General features: G+C 56.3%; 1 protein-coding gene across 2 annotated transcripts in view; it reads left to right on the top strand.

Moving 5' to 3' along the window:
* Positions 1–17,199, top strand: part of EEFSEC (eukaryotic elongation factor, selenocysteine-tRNA specific) — a 212,917-nt gene extending 195,718 nt beyond the window's left edge. For both annotated transcript variants that reach the window (XM_036418617.2, XM_036418616.2), the window contains one exon: positions 16,762–17,199. In XM_036418617.2, the coding sequence (XP_036274510.1) occupies positions 16,762–16,952 (191 nt within the window). In that variant the 3' untranslated portion in view covers positions 16,953–17,199. The remainder of the gene's footprint in view (positions 1–16,761) is intronic.
* Positions 17,200–20,083: the final 2,884 nt, after the last annotated feature.

The raw sequence follows: 20,083 nt of genomic DNA, 5'->3' as shown, positions 1-20,083 counted from the left end.
GTGAGGCTGGGGAGATGGCCTGGCCGGGGTTCACTGCCAGGTACTGGGAACCCCCTGAGGGTGTTTGGTCAAAGGAGGCCAGGATCTGGAGTGTGTTTGAAGAGGAAGCTGGTGCTGGTGTCTAGACGGGCTGGCCTATTGCCCCCAGGAGCCCTGAGAATGCACAGTGAGCACAGGAAAGCAGGCACAGGGGCAGAAGCCTCCAGTAGCCCTCCCTCTGTTCCTCCAAACAACAGGCCAGCTGCTGCCCAACTGCAGGCCGGCTTTTCTCCGACAGCTGACTTCTACCACGAGCTGGCTCTCCCTGGACCAAGAGGACTGAAGCTGGCTTTATCAGGATAGCCCCAGTGACCCCGAGGCAAGGTTGGACTCTCCCCAGGCAGCCATGGGCATTTCACTGGGCTCTGACCCACACAGCACAACAGCCAGCCAAGGAGACTCTAGAAAACAGAGTTAGAAGAAAAGAGTTTAAAAGAGGTGAGGGGTGAAAGTTGAGGTTTCAGAAAATCCCAATAAAAATTAAAACAAGCCATCCGTCTTTCTCACTGGCATGTTACCCTGACAGTGGCCTTTGTGGATCTTGCCCCAGTGTCTATGGGGAAGGCGACTGAAACCTAATCCAGCAGCCAGCTAGCTGCTGCCAAACCCCGATCCCGCAAGGCTGCCCCGCTTTCTGGGAGGGACCACCCCTGACAAGGCCAACCTCTCCCGGAAGCCACCCTGACAGAGGAGGACCTTTCAGCAGGGGCAGAGAGCACTTTGGGGTGTATTTTTCCATAACAAATGACCAAACTCCTCCCCCTTTGGCTATTGAAGCATTTCAAAGCAATTGTAAAAATTATATGAACCCCATCGAAGAACTGTTACAACAATGTTTATACCGAGTGTTTGAAACAAAGACAATGATATTATAAATAATTGCAGATGATGAAGCTAGGCAAGAAAAAATAACATCATCAAAAGAATTTTACAAGACGGACCGTTCACAAAGATGGATGGAGTAACACAATACATTAGAAATATCTGCAATTAACATAAACACAGAGCAGTGGACGGGAACCATCTGCCCACCAGCCTTCCCTGGGCATGGTCCCATGTCATCCATACGGGGCGGTGCCAGGGGCATCTCACTGTGGCCAGGTGACAAGGTGGCCCCTGGGTGAGGCTGTCTGGAGGTATGGCCCTGGCAGCCAGTGCAGGCCCGTGGGCTGAGACCTATTTAGAAGGGATGCTGAGGACTGAAGAGTATCTTTGGGGTCACAGCTTCCTCCAGGAACCTTTCCCTGACCCTACAGGGGTTAAGCCAGGTCAGTTGTCCTCAGGCACCCGCCGCTTCTCTGTCACAGTACTTGGATTCTGCATTGTTTCCATGGGTATCCGGTGAGCGAGTCCACGTCTTCCTGCACCTCCCAGGCCCGTGTGCGTAAGGAGCACGAGGTGTGGGGGAACTGGCCTCGTGGTAGAAGTGCCGAAGTCCTGACCAGCGGATTCTCTGTCACACATTACAGCTCTGGGGCTCACGTAGCCCGGCCAGCTCTCACGGCTGTCCGAGACGGGGGTCATTGTCCCCAGTGGCTCCGAGTGCACGTGTGTAGACAGGGACTGCCCAGAGCTCAGCTGGGCTGCATGCTCTGTCCCTGGCATCTTTTTCTCCTTTTATCATAATTAGTACTCGATTTTCTAAAAAAAAGATAAAAATTATTTTTAACCATGAAAACTTTTGGCGATACCGAACATAATCGACAACCCTGATGCCAGCAAGATTAAAACAACGTGCCATGTGCTTCCAGTCTCTCACCCTTTCTCTCTCTTCTCTCTGTCTTTAAGAAATAGAATGTTACTGATAAAGCGAACCCCCCACACTTCCCTGTGGGTAGCATCCACTCCCCTAAGTCGGGCCTCGTGCCCATGATGTGTTTTTGTGTTCTCCCTACATAAGATTGCAACCCAGACAGCTTTGATGGTTTATGTGTCTTTTAAGTTCCTACATACTTGGTCTCACACTGAACCAAGTGATTTTGGGACACTTGCTGTTTTTGTTTTAGAACTTGCAATTCTAGCCAACAGTTCTAATGGGCTCATTTCACTGCTACCAATGCATTATCCCATGGTCTGCATGCACCCATTCCCCACTGCTTTGCAGAGCAGTGTCAGCATTTCTCTAGGTCACATGTGTCAAACACAAGGCCCGCGGGCCAAATCCGTCCCGCCAAGCCTTGCAATGTGGCCCGCACCGCGCTGTCATCACTGCACTCCGCTGCGTTTCCATCACAATGACAGTTTATGACTGTTCAGTAAACCATTCGGCCCGCGATTTAGGCTGGATTTTAGATTTTGGCCCCTTCTCTGATTGAGTTCGACACCCCTACTCTAGGTGGACACTGGGAGTGTGGTTGTCTGACCCTAAAGTGCGTGTCCGCGGACAGAACGAGGGCTGGCCAGGTGGCAATGCCCACTTACACATCTGCCAGCCTCTCCTCTGCCCTCTCTCACCAACCCCTGCCTCACCCCACTTACCATGTCTTGCCAATTGAGAGATGCCATTGCCAGGTTTGCTAGAAGCTTGTTCTCAGCCTGGTTTCTTGGAGGATCAGGCATGACCCTAAATACCAGGACGTTGTAGGAATCCTTCCAGCCTCCCAGGCGGAGTAGAGCTGGAGGCTCTTGCTGGCTCTTACCAAAGGTGAAGGGAAACCTGGGCGTTTCGTCAGGAATTGGGCTCCTGATTTGCTCTGTCGAGTTTCTGTTAGAGGCCACTTCCCATTCATAACGGAGAGTCTGACAGCTGTAGGTTCAGATGGGCACCCTCCTCACGGTGGTCATTCCACACATCTAGAGCTGGGACCTGGGAGCACCTGGTGGTGCCTGCTGTGTAGTTCCTCTACCTGAGCTTGAGTCCTTACTGTTGTTAGAAAGGGGATTGCTGTTTGCTAGAAACTGGCCTGTGGGGCGGGGCCTCTCCCAGGTGAGGATGATTTGATCTTGGAGGCAAGGGTGAGCTGGCAGGCAAGGCTGAGTTACAGCAGCCTGAGCAATGGCAGCCTTGGCCTTTAGAAACCAGCCTGTGACCAGTGGGGATCTTGGAGAAGTCACCCACATATCTAGGTTCTGGAACCTGATGCTTGCTCATTCATTTATTTTCACCTCCCTGTGGCTCAGGCTGCCTCTGCATGACCCCCCTCCCAGAGCTCTCCAGGGGAAGCCAGGCAGTCACAGCATTTGTGCTTCTGGACAGATGGGTGCGAAGAGCAAGAAGGCAGGGCTCACAGGGCCTGGAGGGGACCTGGAGCAGGTTAGGAAGCAGCATGGCAGCGAGTTCAGAGGGGGCCAGGAGGAAGAAGTCTGTACGAAGACCCTGTGGCTGGGCCCAGGGGTGGAGTGAGTGGTGGGATAGGTCTGTGGTGCTCACTCACACCTGGTCCCGGTATTGGACTTCGTTCACAGTCTTAGGACAGGAGAAGTCACCAGAGATGGCCTGAGCATGCATCTCTGTGAGACAGTTTCTTCCTCTAAGACAGGGTCCTACCACTCTCCCAGGTTGTTACCAAGAATAAAGCCTTGGCAGTCTGGGCTGCTAGAGGAGAGGAATTCAAGGCCTCGAATCAAAGCCACCTTCAGACTCCTAGACCTTGAGGTGACTCTCCTGGGACAGTGGGGTGCCAGCTGGCCCGCTGTGAACACAGACAACAGGAGGACCTGGGGCCTTGTGCCAACCAAGGGGAGACTGCAGCCAAGAGCCAGGCGCATGGCAGAGGAGAAGGAAGCATGCCCAGAGCTGAGGCCCTGCCACTTTTGGCTGGCCATGGGGTGCAGGTCTCTGAAGACTGTACAAGCTCAGAGAGGCAGCACTGCTCCGCCTCCTCTCCCAGCTGCCCGTGCTCACCCAGAGAACAAGGCACCAGGAGGAGCTTATGTAGGCAGATGTCTCTGCAGGTGCGTTTCAGTCTGCATGTGTCCACACTTGTGACTCTGTGTATGCCAGTGAGTGTGTATCTGTGCCATTGAGTGTGTGTGTCTGCATCAGTGAGTGTGAGTGTCTGTGCCAGTGACCGCGTGTGTTTGTGTGTTGTTTTTTTTCACAGGAGGGAGGTGAGTGAGAGGCCAGCTTCCTGACAGGGCAGTTGTAAAACATTCATAAAACTTTTATTGGACTTGCCACCCTTCCAGATAAATATTTTTCGATTTTATGGGCTTCTTTTAGGGCTTTGAGCTTAATCATGGCTTTGTAGCTGCCTTTTAAAAAAATTGAATATTGTTTTGGCAAAAGGAGCCCTCTTCCCCTCACCCTCACCAAAGGCATGCTGCACTCTGAGCTCATAAATTCCTGCCACTCTCAACTCTTGCCCTTTCTCCCTCCACATCCTCACAACCATACTAGGATGAACCTGAAAAAAAGAGAAAAGAGGGAGAGAAGAATGTGCTGGGGGCACATTGGATTCAGCTTCTCGTTGGATGTTGGTGGAGGGTCCAGACTGGGGCTCCACCTGCTGCCTCCCTGAGAAGTAGACCCCCTGGCTGATCAGAATGAGGTTTGCACAGCCCCGCCTTCCCAAACCTCCCCCCCCCCCCCAGCCTTCTGCCTGCCTCCCAGAGGTCCTGAGTGAAGCCCCTCTTTGCTCCCCCCTCCAATCTTTGCAGACAACTCTTTCTTGTCTGTGAGGCCTCAGACTGGCCTCCCTGACCACCCCATCCAAAACAGCATCCCCGAGCTCTGGACTCGGGACCATCACTGAGTTGCTCTGTGGTACTTCCTTCATAGTACTTATCACTCTCGGAAACTTTCTTCTTGATTTATTTATTGGTTGTAAGTCTGTCCCCCTTGCAAAGAACACAGTTTTTCTTAACCCTTGCACTGCTGTATCCTCCACACCTGGAACAGGTGCCTTGTAAGTGCTCAGTAGATGTGTGTAAGGTATCTACTGAGCACTTACATAGTAGCTGCCCATAGATGGATGTGATGAAGTATAATAATAAAAACGGATCCTATCGTTCCATTAGATTAACTCACTCAGGCCTCAGAAACAGCCTGTAAAATGCTATGGTCATTTGTAGTTTTTGATGAGGAGACTCAGGCACAGAGTCAGATATCTTATATGAAGCCACACTGCTGATCCAGAGCGTAAGCCAGGGTCTGGGTCCTGGCAGTCTGGTGCTCAGCCCGAGCTCTTGGCCGCTACACTTGATTCCCCAGGGAGAACAACAGGGAGACAGTGTGTGCCCTTTCAAGCTGCCGCTACCTGGACTGAACCCTGCCCAACAGACGCTAGCCAGCGCTTGGCGGGCGCCACCACTCCTGGCCTTTTGCCAGACCCCAGGCCAGAGGCACTGGAGCTGTCGGGCTGGAGGACGGGACTCAGGTGCCTTCATGGAGGGGCAGGGGACCTGAGAGAGGGAGCAATCTCAGATAAAAGAAGCAGTGCATGGCAGTGGTACAAAGTGGCTGACGGCCCCGGGCACAGCACAGGCCGTGCAGGGGCGGCCGCAGCCTGTCCCACCCACTGGTGCAGGCAGGGGATGTGAAGATAGGTTTTTCAAGACAAACTAGAAATCCAGAATTGTACATTTAATGTCCTGAGTTTGAAGGTTAGTGAGTCATTCAAATATTTCAGAAATGCAGCAAGGCTGGTGTCCGCTCCGGGCTGGCATTTTTCTCTTCTGTCTGATGAGAATGGTAGATCTCAGGAAGGAGGGCCAGGCACCTCTGCCTGTGGGCGCAGTGAGAAGCAGCAGCTGCACTTAGGGACGAGGCCTTCTCAGAAGAGGTGACACTGGCTCAGCCCGGCAGGGTGTGGGAGACCGCCTGGGGGAGGGTGTTTCAGGCTGGAGGGCTTCGGCATTGCTCAGGAGAGAGGGCCCTCCCACTGCCCAGAGTGGTTGAGCTCTGGGGGACCCAGGGCACCTTGGCTCCTGATGAGGTCAGGGTTCCCTCTGGAGAATGGCAGGTCTGTGAAGGCTTCTGGCAGGAGCCTAGGGAGCCAGCCTCCAGAAGGTCTCATGGGCCGCTTTGTGAGGTGCAGGGTTAGGGTGATTGGGGCTCCAGGCTCTAAGGGCAGAACGAGATAAGAAGACCAGATACAGTGATTGAGTGGTTGCTTAGGACCCAACCCAGCCTAACTCACATAGGCCTCACAGCAACCATGTTAAGGGGACACGGTTGTCACCCCATCTCCCCTCTGCATGCACAGATATGTGCACACCTGCATGCACACATACACACATGCACACATACACCAGTTGCTAGGGAGAGGGAGAGGGTACAGACCTGAGTTGGCTCTGTTGTCACTCACCTACGTGAATGCTACCAAGGCTAGAGAGGAGTGGTGTGGAGCAGAGCTTCCACTCCCCTTCAGCGGTGTTTCTGATCCCTGCTGGACCAAGTGCCCCGGGGTTTTCTTACTCCTCCTCCCACGGCTGTGAGGGGCAGTCTGGGAGGGAGGGCAGTGTTGCTGCCCAGTTTTACAGAGGACATAACTGAGTCTAGAAAGGTGCAGGGCTGGCCCAGGGTTGCCCTCACAGCAGCAGCAACAGCAAGGCAGGGCCCCAGGTCTCCCTGGGGTTTTGTGTGAATGTGGGGAGGAGCAGTACTGAATGTCCTCCTATATGTGACTTCGCCACACCCCACAGTGCTCAGAAATCAGAAAAGGGCACCAGGTGGCAGAGGCACCGCTCCCAGGCTCTCCACCCCAGCCCGGTTCCCTCCTCCTCCGGCATCTCCCTGGGCCATCCCAAGGTGTAGCAGGCAGTCTGGATTCTTCTAGGACAGTGGTTGGCATACTGCAGCTCTCGAGCCACATGAGGCTCTTTGGCCCCTGGAGTGTGGCTCTTCCACAAAATATCATGGGCAGGTATGCACCTACAGTGCGATTGAAACTTAGTGGCCCATGCGCAGAAGTTGGTTTTCGGCTCTCAAAAGAAATTTCAATCACCGTGCTGTTCATATTTGACTCTGTTGACTAATGAGTTTGTTCTAGGCTCCCCAACAGCCACCAAGGTCCCCCAGTCAGTGGCTGCTATAGCTCAGACAGCTTTTAGAGTGGGCCTAGCAAACTAGAATGCCACTAGGGCCAAGCAAGCAGCATAGGTGAGTGGCCCTGCGGAGGACTACAGTGGGAGCACTGACCACAGTGCTGGGGACCGAGCACTGTCTGAAGGAGTGGCCCTTGCTCTCCTTAGACCACATGTTGCCCTGGGAGTGCAGGTCCACATTTTTCAATATTGGCAACTGACCCACTGTTTTTAAAGAACCTTTAGGGACGTAACCTGACTCAGACAGCCAGATTATGACGGCAGCTATAGAGTTTACAGGGTATCCTCCCACAAGCTCAGTGAGCCTGCTACAAGTCAGCTCCCATGACACTTGTTTACCACGTGCTGTGCACGCACTGACTGTTTCACATGCACTGCCTCGTTGACTCTTGAGCCCCTTTCCACCCTCATGCAGGGCCCCAGCTGGGCTCTGAGGCTGACATTGAGCTCAGCATCCCCATCTCTCTGGCCCGTGGTCTGGGAGATGTCATCCAACAGGCAGGCTGGTCTGAGAGCCCACTAGGGAGGAAAGAGCAGGACAGACAGTAAGGCCACCATGTCACATGGCCTGGCATTCAGACCAGACCAAGGGCTCAGAGCTCCAGCTGCACCACATCACCTGTTCCTTGCCAGCCCCTGCCCTCACAGCTCTCACTGAGGCCTGGTCCCTAGCCTGTAACAATGATCTAAGACTGGCTCAGTGGCCACTGTGTTCCAGGAGCTGAGCAGGACCTACTGAAGGCATGACCCTGCCCTTTAGATCTCTTGTTTGAGAGGCGTGTGTGTGTTTGCGTGCACATGTTATATATGCTTACATGTGTATGCATGCACATGTTCGTGTTTCCCTGGCAGCATTGGGCTCACCATCAGTCAGGCACAAAGCGGCCTGTGCAGTGCTGTCTGAAAGGAGATAGTTCTTTCCCCAGTTACCTGGAAAAGAACTTGGGTCTTTCCAGATAGTAATGAGGACATGTGATGACTTCTCTACCTCTAACTCTGACCGTGGGAGAGTCACTTTGTGTCCCTGGGCCTCAGTTTCCCTCTCAGTGAGAGAGTAGATAGTGTGCCCTCCTCGTGTGAGTTGAGGAAAAGTACTTTTCCGATCCTTCCTGGGCCAGGCCTTGTGTCAGGCTCCAGGATCTAGTCTCTGCCCTCAGAGAGCCGCGGTGGGTTAGAGAAGTGAGCTCCTTTTGGGTACACCTGTGACGGAGGTCGTGCAGGGTCAGGACCAGTGCCAGAGGGTGACCCTGTAGTTGCCGGGCCTTGGTGCCGCAGAAAGGAGTCCAGCTCTGAAGGCCATTCCCTTACCCTGGGGGCCTCAGTTCCCTTGTATGTCAGTAGACCCCCAGAGGGTGGTTGTGGAATTTGGAGCACTGTTATGTAGGCTCTGAACAGGGCCTGGCATATGGCAAAGGCATCGCCAATGCTGGCTGGCATTCATGTTAGTGTTTTTGTGATTGTGGGGAACTGGCTGGTGAGCAGTATGGGTCAGGCCTGCTGCATACAAGACAGTCTTTCCACTTCAGCCTTCCTCTCTGTTGTTCAGGCCACTTCAGCATTTCTTTGGGCAGTGGCCAAGGCCATTGGTTTCCCATCCCACACCCACTGTTAGGACCCAGAGCATAGCGGCCCCCTGGGCCCATCCCGGGGAATTGTTGGAGATGAGGTACCTACCCCTCACTGCCAGAGTTGGGGTTGCCCCAGCCATGTCACACCCTTGCTTTTTGCCATCTTCTCCCCCCTCAAAGGCAGCTTAAGTGCCTTGCCCCACCCCCACTCCAACCCACATCATTGCTCCCAGAGAGAGAGAAGGGTTTGAACCCTTCCTGGGCGTCCAGACTGCACACCAGGAATGGCTTCAGTGACCTGCCTTCAAGCGGGCTTGGCCCCATCCCAAGTGAATGGCATGCCTGCCCTGGGCCTCCACCAAGAGGGATGGACAAGAGCCAATGTTGAGTGGTGTCGAGTAATTCAAAACCACTACCAGCCCCTCACCAACTGTGGCTGTCCCCCACCATCCACCCTCTCCCGTCGTGTGAAGCAAATTTTCCTTTGCTTCAGCTGCTCCTCTAATAACTAAGCCTCTGTCTGGTTCTCTAGATCAAGTCATTTTCTATATCAGAACGGTTCTGTTCCTGCCTTAAAACAAAATAATTCTTCCACACAATGCACTGGTTTTCCCTCCCCATGCATCCCCAATCTCCAAAGCCTTGACTACATTTTAATTTTAATTTACATGGTGTGGAAAAGATTTCTGCAAAGCATCCTTTTTTGTTTTAGAAGAATTCATCATTGCTGCTAAGAAGCTTAATATAAATTAAAGGAGGAATTAAGCAACATTAAGACATCAAATGGAGGTGCAGATGCTTACTGCCTCACCTCCTCCCAAGCAGAGGGGCCGCGTGGAGCCTGTTGAGTGTGCGCTAGAGCTAGAGCTTCAGAGCACGTGCCTGTTCTGTCTCCTACCTTCCCCTAATTCCCTTTGCTGCAGGGTCAGCGGAGTGCACGTCTGATAGAAACGTAATCACCTGATCTTTCTAAAGCAAGTTGCATCTTTGTTTATATACGGGATCCATAGCAAAAAGAGAAAGAAGGGAAACCAGGAAGCCCTCCACTCCAGCCAGATGCTGAAAGGTTTCAGCTCCCAAAGATAAATTCAGAAAACCAGACCTGACCAGGAGATGGCAGAGGATGTCAGTCTCCGGGAGCTCAAGGATTCAGCAGGAAGTGAGCCCCCTTTCTCTCCCAAGGGGCACTCACATTGGCCCCTGCCACCCACCCAGCTCTCCTAAACACGTGGCAATCCCAGCACTGCACGGCCATCTCCCTCCCAGGGCTAAGCTTTTACAGAGCCAACACTGCCCTGGCCGGCTGGCAGGCAGAGGGAGCTGGGTTCAAACCTCAGTTCGCCACTGACTGCTATGGGCCGTGGCAAGTCCTCGCACTTCGATGCACCTCAGCTGGTCACCTGCAGGATGGGGCGGCAACAGCAGCCCTGTGCTTATCAGACATGACCGGGTCCTGCCCTGTCTCATTTCTGCCCCCTAGGTCCCCTCCCAGCCAGGCCCACCTCCGTCCTCACCCCCAGCAGCACATCCTGCACAGATTGCCACGTAAACCACATGGGAGGGGTCTTGTCAGGCCCTGTGTTGCCAAACTTCCTGTGATCCCCTGTGACCTATTCGGGTGGCATCATAACCAGGGCATGTGGGCAGAGACCCTCTCTTTAAGTGTAGTGTGACACTGGCTCTCACCCGCTGGGTTGCAGCTTGTTTCAGGGACCTCAACCATAGTGCTCAGGACAACCCCACTCCTTTGGGCAGCCCCACCTGCTCACAGGTCAGGCATCCAATCTAGACTCAAGGCCTGGCTGAATTCAAGGTTTTCTGTCCACCCCAGCCAGGCCACTCCATATGTCACTCTGTCCAGCTGCCAGGCATGTCCCTCTGAGGCCCACAGACCATCTCGTCATCACCACAGCAAGGGCCCTGCCCCTTGCCCTGGATCTCCCTCTGCCCTGTCATTTCAGCTCTCTCCAAAGCTGCTTTTTCCGGGAGGGGGAAGTGTGGAGTGGCTGGAGTCAGCTACAACCCCATCAGCCCACCAAGGGGGCCCGTGACCCCTAGCTACTTGCAAGGGTTCAGTTCTCACTGGGAAGATACAAGCCACCCACCAGCATGGAGACCCCTTTTCTAGTCTGGCCCCCAACATGAAAGCGACACCAGCAATTGGAGGCAATTTGCCGGCCTTTGATGGCCATGTCAGGGCGGCACCCTCAGCCAGGGCTTGGGAAACAGTTGTGCTTCCCACATTCTTCCCTGATTACCCCCGGCCTGAGCCAAGACCCAGCAGCCTCCAGCCCATTGTGCCTTTGTGTGGAGCTGGCACTCAGTGAGAAAGGCCAGCCGGGCCCTGGGAGAGTGTCCCCAAGAAAAGCCACGGGCAGCACCGTCACCCCAGGGTCACGTCAGCCCGCCCCCACTGCCTTCTTGGTTTGGGCTCATCCAGAGGAGAGCAGGACCGTGGCTGCAAGAATCCTTGGTTTGGGAGGAAAGAGCAGAGGATGTCTGCTGAGGCCCCGTGGAATAATGGCCACCATGTGAACTCCATACACGGGGAGCACTTCCCCTCGTGCCCTCCCTGCAAAGTGGGGAGCCAGGCTCCAGACCACATGGGCGGGGGGGGGGGGGGGGGGGGCTGCTTTCTGAGCCTGGGCTTCTCCCTGGGCCACAGCTTCCGGATTGGTATCCCTAGTTCTGGAGGCACAGGCTGTGTGGGAGCACTTCTCTTCCCTCCATGCCCTGCACTCCTGAAGGAAACTGTGCTCATCCCCTTTGTTTCCATCCCACACACCTGCCCTGAGCCCTGTGCCCTCCATGGAGATAGTGGCCGAGCAGGAGCTGGCCATACAGGAAAGGCAAGAAGGGTGTTCCAGATAAAGGGAGTGTGTGTTAGGAGGCCCTGCTTAATTTCCTTTGCTTGGAGCTGGAAGCGTGGTTGGAGATAAGGGTGAGAAGTGAGCAGCGGTGAGGCACATGGTAGATGATGCAGGGCCCCGGCCACCAAATAAGAGGACTCTACTGCTGGTGGTGGAGCCAAGCCCAGATGGTGATTAGAGCAGCGTGTCTCCTCTCTCTTCCCCCCACCCCGCCCCCCAAGTTGGGGAGAGATCAGAGAGAGGCAAAGGTGGGGAACAGAGGTTGGGCCTGCAGGAGGCTGTGGAGGGCGAATTCCTGAGCCTGTGCCTCTCAGTTGCTGATCTTGATGCAGCAACAATGTCAGAAACACAGACTTCTAAGGCCAGAAAGTGGTTCTGTGCCCTGGGGTTCTGCTCGGGCCCCATCTTTCACTGAGCAGAGCCAGAGGGCTGCAGGGACCATACCATGGCCTGGAGATGGCAGTGGGCTTCCTGGCCCGCGGAGCTCTGAGAGCCTTCACCGCCTGCCCTCCCTCCCATCCCTGGGGGAACTTCTCCCCATCCTCGCTTCCTCCCCAAGTGCCCATGGACTCAGCAGCCAGACTGTACTGGGTGGGCACTGCCTCCTCTGGGCTCGGACGTGTGTGCGGGAGGACATGCCAGGAGCCCTGTAGTAGATGGCCCTGTGGGGACCCGGGGTGATGATGGAAACCTTGGGAAATAGAGAAAAGTAGAAAGAAAAAGAAAGGGTTGCTTGTAACTGTACTACTGACCCCAGCTGGCCTTCTAGTCTCTTCTTTCTGCATCTAGAGCTGCAACAGAACTCTTGCAACATTTTTTATTTCTGCATTTTTTGAATTAACGTTATAGCATCAGTCTTTGTGTTACTTTAAACTCTTGTCAGGTACCACTTTTCATCTCCCAGGACATCTTGCCACAGCAGATGCATGCTGGTCCTGTCCTGACTGCCCTCCTCTTAGTCTCCCTGGTGGGCACACTCCGTGGTGGGCACACAGACCTGGGTCAGGTGCCGCGCTGAGTCAGCCCATCGCCGAACTCCAGAGCTGAGAGCCTGTGAGCAGTTACTGTTCTCCTGGGCCTGTTGCTTCCACGCTGCGTTGTGAAGATAAAGTGCCTCAGTGTGTGGTGACACAAATCTCAGGTTGCTTGATAGACCTGGACTCCTAGAGGTGGGCTGCTGGGTCCTTGCTGTGACCATCTGGGGAGCGTAGCAGCTAGTTTATGCCCAGTGGGACCTCGTCCAGTTCTGATTCATTCAGCACTATTCTTGGAGCACCTACTACAGATGATTGTTCTAGGCACTGGGCTTATAGCGTGAAGGGAGAGACAAAAATCCCTGCCAGGAGGGATTTATATTTTAGCAGAGGCAGATGACCAACATCAAATGAGGAAATACTAGCATGTGTTTGAAGGTGATCATAGCTGCGGGAAATAGAGCAGGAGGGTGGTTAGGGCAGCAGGGAGGTGACAGTGACGGTGATGGGGAAGGCCTCACCAGGAGGTAACATGTGCTCGGTGATTCCAAGGTGAACCTGAGAGCCACTGGAGCTCCCGAGGAAAAGTCTTCAACTGTACAGGCCCAGGTTGGGAGTGTGCCTGGTGTGTTGGAGCATGGGGGTGAGGGGGGCAGTTTAAGATGCAGTATGGGCCAAGTCACATGGGAAAAGGGGGGTGCAGAAGCCAGAGGCCAGGAGCCATCCAGTAGGGGCCACACACTGCTGCTCAGCCCACATGGCCTCCCAGGGGGAGTCCCTGAGAGAGGATGGCAGCGCCATGAGAACGGGACACCCTGCTTGCCTCTGTGTCCCCATGCCTACAGGAAACACTTAGGAACCCCTGGGCAGGCGGGCAGTTGGCACTCAGCCACCACCCTCTCCACTGTGACCCCCAAGTTGGCCAGAACCCTCTCTGTTTTGGGTTCCTGCAGAGGGGGCACATGAGGCGCCTTGTGGATGTGGTTTGCTGTGGCCACACACCTTTTTCCACCCTAGAGCGTCCCACTCATTCCCACCGAGCCCTTGGCACTCGACCCTTGCCCAAGATCTCGGTGTGGCTGGCCCCGGACACCTAGTCCCGGTTCCAGCATTCTTCCTCAGAGACGTCTGCCTCGGCACATGGGACCTGGCTGCCCTCTGCTCCCCGGGACACAGTGGTTTTGTTTCCTTGATTGTCGGTGGCTCTCTGGGCTGTCTTGCTGGCTTGATTGCTATCTGCCCCTTCTCAGGTTAATGAACTTTGTGGGTTTGGGGCCCTGGTGTGCATGTTCACCACCAGTGTTTGCCAGTCCTGGAGCGTCCGTAAGTCCTTTCAAATGAAAGGCGGGGGGAGGGGGCAGGTGGGGCGAAGCTGGACATGGCTCAGGACTGAGTGCTCATGAGCTCCAGCACCCAACACTCTGGCCTGCCCTTTACTTCCTTCCATTTGCCACTGGTTAAGGGGAAAAGGCCACGGTGAACAAAGCAGTTCCCAGTGACATTTGCCATGAATGCAAACAGCCCGGTAGCCCAGCGGACAGGTCTGTATGGGTCAGGCTTCCTGGGCATTGTGTCCAGGCCACTCTGGAATGGAGCAGAGCTAACAGGCCTTGCCATCTTAGAAGAGCAATTAAATGGCCACGTCTTTCCCAGTGCCAGATTGATTTTCTGGCTCGGCCTTCTCTGGGCAGGGGAGGTATGCACTGCATGTAACGAGAGCCATCTCAGGCAAGGTGGGCCGCCAATTGGGCCACGCCTGTCTCTTAGCCAGACGCAGACACCGGGGAGCCCCCTTCCTCTTCAGCCATCAGACCTCCTGGCACCAGAGGGAGACAGGCCGCCCATGTCATTTGTCAGCGTCTGGTGCCGGCCACCTTCTCTGTTTGCAGAGGAAGGCCGGATACCTGCAGGCCTGGCATTTGCTCATAGGGGCTGGCCCGGGGCCATTCCAGAGGTGCGCAGACCAGCCGGGCGTGGAGCCTGTGATTAGATACCTTGCCGCCTGGCAGGAGGGAACCTTGCTCCGTACAGGCCCCCAAGGCCTGTGGCGACCTGGAGCCGCATTAGCATCAGCTGTGTGCCCGGCCTTCCTGGGTGAGGCAGCTTCGCATGGCGGCAGTCTCCTGTGAAGAGGAAGGCCGAGTCCCTCCTGCAGTGGGTAGGGCTGTTCCGTACCCACTCTGTGGGTGTCCCTGGAACCAGTCTCCTGGGAGCCTTTTAGATGTCAGAGCTGCAGGGCCGGGAGAAGAGGTTCTCGCAGAACCATTTCTGGGAGTCTGCTTAAGGTGGACTCCTCCTGGAGTGGTGGGCTAGCGGGCAGTGGCCTGCATTTGCCATTGGATGCTGGTCCAGGGATCAAATCCTGGCTCTTCGCGCTTACATGGGGCCTTGAGTACGACCCTGCCCTCCTGAGGCCCCGCTTTCCCCTCTGCAAACGGGAAGGGTCGCTGACAGCATGGAGTGCCTGGTTTAAGCAAGAGCTAGCCTGCCCGTCCGCCCCTGCCACCAGCCCTCCCTCCCTGGTCAAGACGCAGGCCGGTCCTCTCGGCACTGAAGCTTGATGCCTGAGTTCCACCGCTGGCTTCTCTTTGGAGCTAACCAAGCAAGACCCAGCCAGCAGACAGAGCAGTGTGTGCAGGGAGGGGAGCCCTCAGCCTGTGCTTATCCCCAGCTTTGCCAGTTCTGGGCACCCAGCCTCTAAAACCACCTGCTGATGCAGCCCCTGTGAGCAAGTCAGACGTGGTTGCCATCTCTGGGGGACGCAGAAGCCTAGCAGGGGAAGCAGGTTGTAGGCTTGTGCCCACCAGATTATGAAGGCTTCATACCCAGCTCCCCCAGCAGAAGTCCCAAGCACTGCCACCTGCTGGACCTCCCTGCCCCATGCCCATCTCACAGTGCCCCCTCAGCTCAGCCTTGCCACAGCCCTGCCAGCCTGCTGCCACCAGGACCCCCTCTTGCGGATTGGTGCTCTCAGAGGGTGAGGGTTGCTCGAGGGCCCTCCACTGATTCGAGCTACGATGGGACCGGACCCTGTGCTCAGGGCCAGGCAGGTGGTCTTGTCCGGGCCAGCAGCCCACAAGGAGGCTACATGGTACTGCCACCAAGCTGATGCCTCAGAAAGACAAGCCCCTGAGCCCTGTCCAGTGTGCTCAATGGTTAGAGCATTGGCCTGTGCACAGGAGGGTCATGGGTTCGATTCCCAGTCAAGGGCAGGGACTTGGGTGGTAGATTTAATCCCTGCCCCCGGTTGAAGCATGTGTGGGAGGCAACCAATTGATGTGTCTCTCTTACATCTATGTTTCTCTCTCTGTCTCTCACTCTCTCTCCCTTTCCCCTCCCTTCCACTCTCTTTTTTAAAAAAGATCCATGGGGGAAAATGAGCGAGGATTTTTTAAAAAGATAAACACCTGAGAAAGAGTACGCAGCCTGGTGTTTCAGGATTATTGCGGAGGAAGGGAAGGATGTTTAAGGCAGAGGGAACAGTCCGTGCAGAGGCCCGGGTGGGACCGGAGCCAGGAGCAGCCCTGCGTCCTCGCGACTGTAGGGGAAGCACCAGGGTGGTGGTGGGGGCCGGAGGAGTCAGGTGGACACCCGTCAGGTGTCAGCAGGAAACAGCTGTCTGCACAGTAGCCTGGCCGGAGGGAGCGGAGGTCTGTGCCGAGGCGTGGGCAGGGAAAGGAGCTGGTAAGACATGGAAAGCAAGGACGCTGCAGGGCACAGGGACAGCATCTTCCAACAGAAGTTCTGGCCAAAAGAGGGGGGTCCACACCCCACTGTTCTCTCCTCCACCCTCCGATATGCTAGGGCGCCATAAACCAGAGATAAACCAGGGGGCACAGGGGCCCAAGATGTTGGAGAAGCCAGCCTCCCAGGCTGAGGGAGGGCGAGAGTGGAGAACCCTTGTGCCAATGGGCCTTGGTGTCGGGCTGTGGGTCTCAGCATGAGTGTGTTGGAAAGAAACAGAACCCGTCAGTGCAGTGGAAGGACGTGGCCACTGGGCATGGAGTTGATCCCCAGGAGACCGGAGTGCAGGGCGGGTGGATGGGCAAGAAACCCAGAGACCAAGGAGGGAGCCCTGCTGAGCTCCAAGCTGGATGGACTGGGGCACGGACCAGCACAGGGGAGGGCTGGCAGGTAAGGATGTAGGGGGTAAAGAGGACCGCAGGCCACAAGGGTCCATTAGCTGGGGAGGGAAGCAGAGGGACCTTGGATCCTGGCTCAGCCTAAGGGAGTGAGAGGCTGGGCCAGTCCAGGTGCCCATCCGGTGGCAAGTGGGCCGGCTGAGGAGTGGCAGATGGCAGACTTTCCCTCTGTGCCTTGCAGGTGGCCTCGGCCCGGAGTCCAAGAAGATCCTGACACCCGCACTCAAGAAGCGGAGTCGGGCCAGCAAAGGGGAGATGGCCAAGCAGGAGGAGGGTGCGGAGCGGCAGGAGCCTGCGCAGCATGTGTCCCTCAGCCTGAGTTTCAAGCGTTATGTCTTCGACACCCACAAGCATATGGTCCAGTCTCCCTGAGCGACCCTGGGCCAACTCGCCTAGGCCCAGGCTGGACCACAGTGCCAAATGCCCAACCAGACGTGCCTCGACCTCCTGCGGTCTCCCCACAGCTCCACAGACAGCAGGCTCCCAGGCCCGGCGTCCAGCAGGCAGCAGTGCCCCCACCCTGCACCCTCTTCTGGAGGACAGCACCCAGGAGGAAGGGGACCCAGACATCGGGCCACTGGGTGCTTGCTGGCTGCAAATAAATGTCTCGTGGTGGCCTCTCACAGCTCATCTCTGTTTTTATCTGGGGGTTCCCCTACCACCCAGGAATTTCAGGGAACCACCAGGGCTCCTGCGGAGGGACCCAGCTCAGAGTCCAGTGGGCTAAGACTCAGGTTCACAGGATGCAGGGCCCCTAGACAAGACTGGGTGGCCCAGGATCTCCTGGGTCTTCAGGGGGAATGGGGGCACTGGGCCAGGGCATTGGCTGGTGGGGTTGCTCATTCATCCCCACTCCAGGAGCCCCCACACTTTCCCCAGTGTGTGGAGTGAGGGCCCATAACAGCCCTGCACAGAAGCATGCTGCTGGCCAGGGTGTGAGCGTTGCCCAGCTCCTGTCCCTGCACCCACAGGCCACCCCACCTGGAGGCCAAGCTGCTGCCACTCAGCAGAGGGAGCATGGCGACCTGGCTGAGGGGAATCGAAGCTTTTAGAGACATCCGTAGGATGAACAGATGTTCCAGCGTTCCTTTATTTGGCCTCCAGACAGACGCGGAGGCCACCCTTTTATCCTGGTAATCAGTGCATTATGCTTTCATTTGCAAAAATGACATTAACTATACGAACAGGGACAGGTTTCGATCAAATGGCTTGGCGGTAGTAAGCCCTGGAGCTCTGGCAGGGAGGAAGGGGGTGGTGCTGCAGAATGCGCTGTCCTGTGTGCGGTGACGGCAGGCAGCCCTCGTCACACCCAGCGGCAGGGCAGGGCCCCTCGAGTGGGTGCAGGTGAAGGTGCAGGCCTGTGCCCTCACTGACCTCAGAGGGACCCCGACCTCAGTCAGGGGCAGCAGCAGTGGAGGTGGCGTGAGTAGAAAGTGTCCAGGTCCGGCCCCCTCTTCCCTCTGCGCTGGGAATGAACCCGAGGAGCTTGGGGGAGCGAAGCAGTGCCCTGAGCACAGCTCCTGCTGCTGCTGAGCTCCCCAGGGATTCGACCTCCAGCTCCTGGGAGCTCGCTGCTGCCACCTAAGGGGACGCCTCCAATAACATCAGCGGTCCTTTTGTGTGGCCCTCTCCCCCTCCCCGCTGCGGGCCAGGCTCTGGTCCTCCGTGTGTAACCCCCACACCGCAGACCAGGTCCTGGGCTGGCCCTCCCCATGGCCACGCAGATGGTCGGAGCTGGGTCCCTCGGGTGAGGAAACCTCTATCCACAGCGTGGGAAAGGCTCAGGCCAGAGCCTCTAGGAGCCCCGCCCCAGTCAGGCCAAGTCCTCCCTGACCAAGGGTGTGAGGCCCAGCCCTCCATCCAGGCTCCCTCTAGGGACCCCTGCAAGTTAGGACGAAGAGTAGCTGGAGTTCAGCTAAAGGTTCCTGTCCTGCGCAGGGTATATGACCTTGGCCACGTCACTGTCCCTCTTTCTAAGTGAGGGGTCATGTACCCAGTGGAGCGACCCTTCCCAGTGGGCATGGAGGGGTGCTTAGCAAGCAGGAGACAGATCTATGGGGGTGGGGATATGAGCAGACAGGGTGGATTCGAGTCACTGCTTGGGTTAGCCCTGGCCCCATTGCTTACCAGCCCTGTGACCTTGGGCCAGCCCCAGACCTCTGTGCCCGTGCGCCCCATGTACAAAGTGAGAATAAAGGCAGCTGCTCTGCTCAGTGGTTAGAGAGCACGACGATCGAAGTGTCTCAGGGTCCATTCCTGGTCAAGAGCACATACCTCGTACCTTGATTGCAGGTTCCCAGCCAGGAAGGGCCTGTGAGGGAGGCAGCCAATCGATGTGTCTCTCTCACATCGATATTTCTCTCTCCCTTTCCCTCCTCACTGCCTTCCACTCTAGAAATCAATGGGGAAAATATCCTCAGGTGAGGATTAAAAAGCAGCTGTTCAGTGTGGTTGGTTAGTCACCTGGGCACAGTGCTGGCCTTCACATTACCCACAGGCCTGGGAGTGGGGCCAGCAGACACAGTCTTCTGAGAGCTGCGGGACCTGCAGACCCCTTAGGAGTGGGGCAGGCAGCTCCAGACCCAGCACTGCCATTTTTCCAGGATCTCTGTGTGGGTCCCCATACTCACACACCTTTCGCCCCACCTCACACCTCCCCTGAAGACAGCACTACTCCAAGCCCAGAGAGGGAGGGAGCTCAGGCAGAGGAAACAAGGTAGGAGGGGAAGAGACGGCAGCCCTGGCTGTGCCGCAGGGAGAGGCCGCCCAGCGTGCGTGTGCAGAGAGGCCTCTATGGGGCCTGGGATCCACTGAACCTGAGCGCAGGGGCGGGAGCGGGGGGAGGAGCGGCAGGTCACAGCCTGTGCGCCCCAGCCTTCTGAGCACTGTGTCCCCTTCCCCTGGCTCTGCTGTCCCCCTTCTGAGCACTGTGTCCCCCGTCCACAGCCACCGCCATACACATGAACTCGCTGAACGTGCTTATAGGGGTGCCTGGGAGGTGTCACTCCATTTTACAGGTGGGGTGGGGGCAGAGGACTGGACTCTCTGGCCCAGACATTGCCTCGGGTGGAACTGGGATTTGAATCGAAGTTCTGCATGACCCTAGACTTCCCCCTGACTGTAGTGCCTTGCGTGTGCCCTTAGAACAGGGGCCCCTGGAGCCCTGCTTTGGACCCAGGCGCCCATTGCTGCCCCAGGCCCTGCTCGCCCACTGCCCGCCATCCAGAATGAAGTCATGGGCAGGCATCCTGCCACAGGCAGGGGCAGGAGGGGCAGCTGTGATTGGCAGGCCCCGGACCAGCCAGGCTAATGCACCAGCAATGCGATAAGGCTTATCTGGAAATGTCCCTGGAATCGAGACTCTGATGGAAACAGGCTTCTGGGTTAATATCGTTTTGATAAATAAAGTCTTGTAAAAGGGAAGTCCTAGGGGCCAGGCAGGAGCAGAGCAGCCTCTGTTTTCTTTGCAGTTTATGTGTGTGAGAGGGAGGAGGGTTGGGGGG

This window comes from Pipistrellus kuhlii, unplaced genomic scaffold (genome assembly GCF_014108245.1).
Source record: "Pipistrellus kuhlii isolate mPipKuh1 unplaced genomic scaffold, mPipKuh1.p scaffold_m20_p_6, whole genome shotgun sequence".
Taxonomy (NCBI): domain Eukaryota; kingdom Metazoa; phylum Chordata; class Mammalia; order Chiroptera; family Vespertilionidae; genus Pipistrellus; species Pipistrellus kuhlii.
This window is presented reverse-complemented; position numbering and strand designations above follow the sequence as displayed.